Here is an 8719-nt window from a genome sequence, read left to right as displayed (position 1 = left end):
GAGTGCAGTGGTATGATCTCAATTCACTGCAACCTCCCAGGTTCAATCAATTCTTCTGCCTCAGCCTCCCAAGTAGCTGGGATTACAGGTGCCGACCACCACGCCTGACTAATTTTTGTAGTTTTAGTAGAGACCGTGTTTTAGTTTAGACCAGTTTTAGTTTCACCATGTTGGCTGGGCTGGTCTCAAACTCCTCACTTCAGGTGATCCTCCCACCACAGCCTCCTGAGTAGCTGGGACCACAGGCATAGGCCATGAGGCTTGGCTAATTTTTGTATTTTTTGTAATAGTGTAAAATTTGCTGGAAAATGTGGTTGATTTCACCTTTAATTCTTTTCAGCTGGATGCGTGGCTCACGCCTGTAATCCCAAACTTCGGGAGGCCAAGGCGGGTGGATCACCTGAGGTCAGGAGTTGGAGACCTGCCTGGCCAATATGGTGAAACTCTGTCTCTACTAAAAATACAAAAACTAGCCAGGCATGGTGGTGCACACTTGTTAACCCCTGGCTACTTGGGAGAGTGAGGCAGGATAATGGCTTGAACCTGGGAGGCAGAGGTTGCAGTGAGCCGAGACAAGGTCATTGCACTCCAGCCTGGGCTGGAGTGAGTGAGGCTCTGCCTCAAATAAAATTCTTTTCAATGTTCTTTTGGGGCAGGTGTGGTACTCACCAAGCGTGGCTGTGTTGGGATGGGTGCTCCCGAATGCTTTCGGATGGAGATCAGAAACACCTGGAGTCAGTTCCTTCCCCAGCTCTCACCTCTACCTACTACCCTCTACCACCCCCACCATCCACCCAAAAGACAAGACCCTTCTTCTGGCAGCAGCCAGAGTACTTATTTTCCACCCAGGGCGGGTCACAGCCCTCTTCAAAGACCTCCAACCACATCCCTCTACTCAGACTTCAAACTCCCCAACACTACCTACCCTCTTGACCGCTCAGATTTACCCCTCTACCCACACACCCTCTGATCCAGCCCTTGGCCTCCCAGAGCACCTGCTGGCACTGCCCCAGGGCCTTGGCACTGCTGTGCTGCCTTGCTCAAGCCCCACTCTGTTCAGGTCTCCTGCTCAATCATCTGCTCCTCAGCAGCCCCTCCTGGCCTGCGTTATCCACCCCTCCAGACACTGTGCCCACAGGCACTCATGATTTTCCTCCTAGGAAGTAGTACTGGCATTACATTGTCTAACACTTCCTTTTATTATTTATTTATTTTTTAAATTTATTTATTTATTTTTGAGGCAGAATCTCGCTCGGTCGCCCAGGCTGGAGTGCAGTGGCATGACCTCGGCTCGCTGCAACCTCCGCCGCCCAGGTTCAAGCGATTCTCCTGCTTCAGCCTCCTGGATAGCTGGGACTACAGGTGCATAGATAAGGGGTTTCACCGTGTTAGCCAGGATGGTCTCCATCTCCTGACCTTGTGATCCGCCCACCTCGGCCTCCCAAAGTGCTGGGATTACAAACACTTCCTTTTATTATTGCTTTGTCTCCTGGGAGAGCAGAGGCCCTGGGGAGGCAAGGGAGTCTTCCTTGTTGAGAAATCTATGCCCAGTGTCCAGATGTCTGGGGAGGGACCTTTGACTCTCGACCGCTGCCCTGCACCCAGGGCTTCCCAGGAGCTCCTTGGATCTCAGTTGGGTGCTGAAATTGGCATTTGGGAGTATGGAACATCTGAGAAGTTGTGATTTGGGGAAGCCTCTGCCATGAGGCAGAGGCCCCCTTGGGGGGGTACAGGGGTGTGGAATTAGCTTAGTGGGGGGCAGCCGAAGGCTGTGTCAAAATCCCCCTGGGGATCCCCACCCCAGGAGCCTCCTTGGCCAGCAGGGTGGCAGGAAGCCACCCTTCTCCAGGCGTCCTGAAGATCCCGAGTCCTCAAGTCCCACAAGTGATTCAAGGACTGAGGCAAAGATCAGCAGGGCGCGGGGTCTGGGTGCTTCTTTTCCCCGGGAAGGGAGCCTGCCTGGTACCCACTGGGCTGTAGGTGGGGGCTGGGTGGCCTAAGCCCCCTCCTTTCCTGGGGTGCAGGCAGCCACAGGGCACAACCTGCAGTCCCTGGGGTTGGGGCAGGGAGTCTGAGAGCAGCCAAGGGGCAGGTTTGGTGTCATGGGCTCAGTCCCCAGAGCACACGGGGAGGTGAAGGTTCCATGGCAGGACATCTGTATAGGGACTCTGGGGATGACGACTCGGGGTGGAGGCCGGGCAGGACGACAGGAGGTGGGGAGCAGGAGAACTCCGGGATGGGGAAGCAGGAGCCCCAGGGACAGTACACTTAGGGAGCAGTGGCCGTCTCCAGCAGCAGCAGGGTCCCGGCCAGCAGAGGCAGCGAAGCGGGGACCGCGGACGGCCTCGGGTGCGCGGCGTCGGTGGTGCCGGCGTGGGGCGCCAGGTCGCAGGCCTTGTAGGGCTCCAGGCAGGCAGCGAAGGCCATGACGTGCACTATGAAGCTCTGCTCTTGCACGCCGTGAACCAGGTGCGCCTGCGGGCCGCGCGCGAACACTGCCACGTCCTCGCCTGCGTGGGTCTCTCCGTCCAGGGGCACTGCTGACTGCTGCCGATACTCGGGGCTCCCTGGTAAGAGGGTTCAGTTCCGGTAGGAGGGTTCGGTTCCAGGCAGACAGGAGGTGACCCCTTCCCGCCAGCCCCCCATCCTTGGCACCCTGGTCCCCCTCAGGGGGCCACCCCGCAGCACTCACCGCTCTTGCTCTCGGTAACATCCGGCCGGGCGCCGTCCTTGAGCACATAGCCCGGACCATTTCCCTATAGGAGGACCGTGTAGGACTTCCTGTCCCGGGCCTTGCCAGGGGCCAGCCCTGCAGAGAGAGGGGTCCCTGTGATTGAGCTGAACACAGCTGTGGAGTGTCTCCCACGTGCTAGGCACCGCCACTTTTTGCCTGGTCAGGGGCTTAGTCCTCAGGAGACCCTACAGGGCTGGTGCCAGCATTACTTCCATTTGACAGAGGAGGAGACTGAGGCTCGGATTTCACCCATGTAATTGATGCAGCAGCACCTGCCACTCTCCCCAGGCCTACCGAAGATGGAGCTCCCTCGCAGGGGGTAGCCTCCGAAGGAGAAGACGTGGGAGTGGTCAGCGGTGACGAGGGTCAGCGTGTCCTCCTCGCTGGTGAGCTGGCCCGCCCTCTCAATGGCGTCGTCGAACATGACCGTCTCAGTCAGTGCCCGGTAAGCCCTGCTTTCATGATGACCATGGTCGATGCGACCGCCTGCAGGAAGGCCAGAGGGGGGAGATGCTGAACCTGCCCTGCTCCAACCCCCAACCCCCACTCCCCAGGGGCCACCACGCACCCTCCACGAAGAGGAAGAAGCCGCAGGGGTTCCTGCTCAGCAGATGCAGGGCAGCCTCCGTCATCTCCACCAGGGAGGGGTCCAGTGTGGAGTCTCGGTGGATCTCGTATTTCATATCTCCGGGCTCAAAGAGACCTGCGGGACAAGGGGTCCCGTGGTGACTGGCAGGCTGGGGGTGGGAGGGTGCTGGCGGATGTGCACACAGGCTCAGAAGGTGCCATCTGAGGGATGCCAGGGCAGGAAGGGGGTCATTACCCATGAGATGGGTCACAGACGGGTCCAGGGAAGCCTGCATGAGCTCAGTGCGGTTCCACACGTACTGGGCACCCTGTGGGGAGGGAGAGAGCCAGGCCTCAGCCCACAGTCCTGAGCCCCACACCTCTGCCCTCCCCTTGCTGTGCCCCCCGCACCCGCCAGCCCCCATCACCTGGTGCTTTGCCAGCCATTCCTGCACCAGATTCTTCCCGTCCAGCCTGGTCCCACCTTGGCTGTAGTCATCTGGGTACTCAGGGTCTGGGGTCCCCATGGGAAACATGTACTTTCGGCCTCCACCTAGGATCACCTGGGAACAGAGGATGGGGCAGGTGGATTTGGGGACCTGGCTGGCCCCGTGCCCCCTCCTCATGCACAGCCCTGACACCCCTCTCCAAGGCTGTGGGAATGGCCCAGCCTAGGCTGCGCCTTCTACGCCCACAACCCCACCTCCAGACCCTGCTGGCCTGGATAAGGCTTTTGGTTGCCTGGGTCTGAGCTGGTGCCCCCTGCTACTCTCTGCCCAGCCCCAGCCCTTGGTCCTGGGGTCACACGTCAATGTCCATGTTGGAGATGAGCTGCGTGGCGATGTCCCTGCAGCCCTCCCGGCGGGCCAAGCAAGGCATGTCGGCGTCCGAGTACCAGTTGCGGTTCACCGTGTGGGCGTAGGCGCCGGCTGGCGAGGCATGCTGCACCCTTGTGGTGGTCACCACTCCCACTGACTTCCCTAAGGGTGTCAGAGGTCAGGATATGTGACCAAGGTCTGTGACCTGGCCGTGACACAGCATCGGGCCCCAGCTCACCTGCTTTCTTGGCCCGATTCATCACGGAGATGACCTCGTTGCTGCTTGTCGTGTTGCACTGGTTAAAGCGGGCGGCTGCACTCAAGCCGATGGTCTGGAAGTTGCTCTTGACCCCGCACAGGTAGGCTGTGGCTGTGGCTGCGCTGTTTGGCACGTGCTTGTCTACATTGTATGTCTGGGGACAGAGACACTCTGAGCTCTTCTCTGGGGCAGACACACAGACCCTGATCTCTGTCCTCTGGGATTCCAACTGCCTCCAGCTCCTTACTCGAGCCCCAGCTGTTTAGGGTCCCCCCCTCCTACCACACTCCATAGCCAGGATTCCCCTTCTCTGCTTGGAGGACTCTGAGGTAGCCCAGCACCTACCTTGGACAGAGCCACGTATGGGAAGCGGTCCATGGCCAGGAAGGTCTCAGGCCCCAGTTTGCCCTTCTTCTGTCCTTTTAGGATCCTGGCAGCTGTCACTGTAGACACTCCCATCCCTGAAGGAACAGAAGTGTGTGAGGCTTTGTCCCCAGGGTTGTCCTGGAAGCACCGAGGGTCCGGGCGCTGGGGCTGTGAGGGTTGTGGGGCTGGAAGGCCTTGCTCACTCACCGTCGCCCAGGAAGAGGATGAGGTTCTTGGCAGCTGTCTGTGCAGGCTGCAGCTTCTTGGCGGCACCCAGGGCCTCGGCTGCCTGGCGGTTCCAGAAGTCCGGGTTCTCCTCCTCAACTGGCCAGGGGGAGAGCAAAGATCAGGTCAGCCTGGGCTGGGGGTGCCCTGTGAGTGTGTGTGTGTGTGTGTGTGTGTGTAGGGGCAGCTGGGGGAGCCTCATTACCTGGGATGATGCCAAGGGAGAGTTGTAGCCTGAGGCCCAGCAGGAGCACCCAGGGCCCCCACGTCTGGAGGGCAGCAGGACAGTGGCGAGGCGGGAATTCTGGGTATGGAGTATGAGCTGCACTCCAGGCTGCCTGGGTTTAAATCAGGGAGAACTGTGTCCCGGCTTCTCCCCTTGTTGCCACCTTGACCCTGCCCAGCCTCTTGACCTGAAGCCACACTGGCTGAAGGGAGTGGCAGGGTGTGGCTGGGCTGGGCCGGGCCGGGCTGGGGCTGGGGTCCTGTGAAAGGCAGCTCAGGTTGGGACCAGGTATCCCCCAGGGAAGGGTGCAGTATTGGGTACAGATGCCATTTGGGTGACTGTGGTGTGCCTCCTGCAGCCAGGAGCCCCTCCCCTAAGCCCTGCTCACTGTGTCTTATGTGGAACAAGACACCCTGTCATTGGTTCATTCACCCATTTTTTTCTATATTTCCCAGAAGCTGGGGCCAGGCTCTGTTCTGGTGTCGAGAGGAGGGGAAGCTGGAAGCACACAGCCCGGGCCGGGGCCTGGGTTCAGCCTCCTGATGCCAGGAGCCTGGGCCCTGTGGGAAAGGGGCACATGGGGGGCTATGCTGCTCTGGCACCCCCTTGCTCCATCATCTTACCTTGGCCTGGACAGGTGGGGCTGGCAGGAATCTGGGCCTAGAGCTCCAGGGCTGTGGGCAGCTGTGGGGCCAGTGGTGACAACACTGAGTGGGGCCGGGCCAGTCCTGCCCGTTGCTCACATGTTGTGTTTGATAGTATATGTGTTTGTGTGGGTGCACTTGCACTAATGTTTGGATGATGCAGGTGGGGGAGAGTCCACCCCAGCCCAACCACAGCAGCCGCTTCTGCACTCATGCCTGCTCGCCCCTAGCCCCAGGCTTGGCCCCCAGAACCCAGGGGACCTCACCTGCTGCTCAGCCTCTGCCTTCCCTGCCCCATTCCCCACCACCCCCACGGGCCTCCCCTCAGGCCGAGCTTTCTGGGGTCCTCCTGCCTGCCGCCCGCCTGGCTTCCTGCTGGTCATCCTGGGGCTCTCAGGGAAGATGTCACCCTCACGGGGACATTCCTGCCTCCTGCTTATTGCTCCCTTAGTTCCTTCTACCTCCTGCTTCATCTTGCTGAGTTAGGAAATTTCTGGGCTAAAGGTCAGAGGAGACTCACTAACGGGCAGGCCCTTAATTAATTCATTGATTCACTCTAAAGTCAAGGCCAGTCAGGAGCTTTTGCCGCCAACCCAAACTTATTTTTCAAGCTCGAATCTTTTGGTTTTGGAGACAGGGTCCCATTCTGTCAGCCAGGTTGGAGTGCGATGGCTGAGTTACGGCTCCCTGCAGCTTCGGACCTCCCAGGCTCAAGCAATCTTCCCACCTCAGCCTCTCACGTAGCTGGCACCAATGGCATGTGCCACCACACCTGACTCATTTTTTATTTTGTGTAAAGACATGGTTTTGCTATGCTGCCCAGGCTGGTCTCGAACCCCCACCTCAGCCTCCCAAAGTGTCTGGATTTACAGACATGAGCCACTGTGCTCACCTTCCTCTTTTTTTTTTTTTTTTTTTGAGGCAGGGTCTCATTCTGTCACCAGGCTGGACTGCGGTGGCGTGATCATGGCTCACTGCCTCAGCCTTCCCGGTAGCTGGGCTTACTGGCACCAGCCACCATGCCTGGCTAATTTTTTTTGTTTTGTTTTGTAGAGTCTCACTGTGTCGCCCAGGCTGCTCTCAAACTCCTGGCTTCAAGTGATCCTCCTGCCTCAGCCTCTCAGGCCACTGGGATCACACGTGTGAGCCACGGGGCCCAGCTGGGTTTGTCGTTTGGCAACAACATTAGTTCCCAGCCCCTGCCATGCTGTCCCCTGAGTGGCAAGGGCTGTCGCCATATTTCCCAGTAAATTGCCCTGGTAAGATCTGGAGGGCAGGAGGCAGGCAGAAGCCATTCATCCATGGTTGGCGGTAGCTGGTGAGGGGGCGAATTCAGCCCTGCCCGGCCACTTTGGGAGGCCGAGGCAGGCGGATCACCTGAGGTCGGGAGTTCAAGACTAGCCTTACCAACATGGCTAAACCCCATCTCTACTAAAAAATACAAAATTAGCCAGGCATGGTGGTGCATGCCTGTAAGGTGGGCACTGAGCTGGAACATGGTCTGGACTGCACAGAGCTTGGTATCCCCAAGGGCATCAGGTGGTAGAGGGTGCTAAGGGATCTAGATGGGGCCCTACAGGACCAGCCCTTCCTTCCCAGGAAACAGAAGGACCAAGACGACCAATCCTCTGAGAATACACGCCACAGCCTGGGCCTCCCCTTGTCCCAGGTAACAGCAACCAAGAATCCCAGGAATGGAGGCATTAGCTCTTCCTCCAGCCCGGGAAGACCTGCTGCTTCTGCTTTGAAATCCCTGGACCTCAGAGGAAGGGCTGTAACCAGACATTATGACAGGCGACTCTGGCCTGAAGGTAGGAGGCAGGGTGGCCAAGCATCCCCATGTGGCCAGGGTGTCACCGTAGACTTTGAATGTGGACAAATATCCTTTGTTTACTGCAAGTGACATTGGTGTGTGTCTGGTCTCCAGTCTTGCTCAGGCACCTGAAAAAATTCACAACATAGTGAGCAACATAGCAAGACCCTGTTTCTATTTTATTTTATTTATTTATTTATTTATATTTTTTTGAGATGGAGTCCCACTCTGTTCCCCAGGCTGGAGTGCAGTGATGCCATCTCAGCTCACTGCAACCTCCACCTCCCAGGTTCAAGCGATTCTCCTGCCTCAGCCTCTTGAGTAGCTGGGATTACAGGCGCCCGCCACCAAGCTCAGCTAATTTTTGTATTTTTATTTTTTTATTTTTGTTTATTTACTTGTTTTAGAGACAGAATCTTGCCCTGTCGCCCAGGTTGGAGTGCAATGGTGAGATCTCTGCTCACTGCAACCTCCGCCTCCCAGGTTCAAGGGATTCTCCCACCTCAGCCTCCCGAGTAGCTGGGATTACAAGCACCTGCTACCACACTTGACTCATTTTGTATTTTTAGCAGAGATGGGGTTTCACCATGTTGGCCAAGCTGGTCTCGAACTCCTGACCTCAGGCAATCCACCTGCCTTGGCCTTCCAAAGTGTTGGGATTACAGGCGTAAGCCACTGCGCCCGGCTGATTTTTGTATTTTTAGTAGAGACGGGGTTTCACCATGTTGGCCAGGCTGGTCTCGAACTCCTGACCTCAGGTGATCTGCCCACCTCGGCCTCCTAAAGTGCTGGGATTACAGGCGTGAGCCACCGCACCTGGCCAAAAGCTATTAAAAGAAAAGGAGTGTCAAAAAATTTAGGCTGTGCTGGGGGTGGAGGCTCACACCTGTAATCACAGCACTTTGGGAGGAAAGGCTTAAGCCCAGGACTTCCAGACCAGCTTGGGCAACATGGTGAAACCCCATCTCTACCAAAAATGCAAAAATTAAATAGGCAAGGTGGCATACACCTGTAGTCCCCACTACTCGGGAGGCTGAGGTGGGAGAATCGCCTGGGCCCAGGAGGTT

At 57.6% G+C, this 8719-nt stretch overlaps 1 protein-coding gene across 1 annotated transcript; it reads right to left on the bottom strand.

Annotated features, from left to right (window-relative positions):
- Positions 1-501: 501 nt before the first annotated feature.
- On the bottom strand, positions 502-5313 carry LOC129488826 (alkaline phosphatase, germ cell type-like; the record flags this gene model as incomplete). The annotated part of the gene is given in 11 exon segments (XM_055291331.2): positions 502-2567; positions 2693-2809; positions 3029-3220; positions 3303-3437; positions 3558-3630; positions 3730-3864; positions 4109-4281; positions 4358-4532; positions 4724-4839; positions 4952-5068; positions 5175-5313. Coding segments are annotated over 11 exon segments (1671 nt in total), but the record flags the coding sequence as incomplete, so codon positions are not given.
- Positions 5314-8719: the final 3406 nt, after the last annotated feature.

This window comes from Symphalangus syndactylus, chromosome 8, assembly GCF_028878055.3.
Source record: "Symphalangus syndactylus isolate Jambi chromosome 8, NHGRI_mSymSyn1-v2.1_pri, whole genome shotgun sequence".
Lineage (NCBI taxonomy): Eukaryota > Metazoa > Chordata > Mammalia > Primates > Hylobatidae > Symphalangus > Symphalangus syndactylus.
This window is presented reverse-complemented; position numbering and strand designations above follow the sequence as displayed.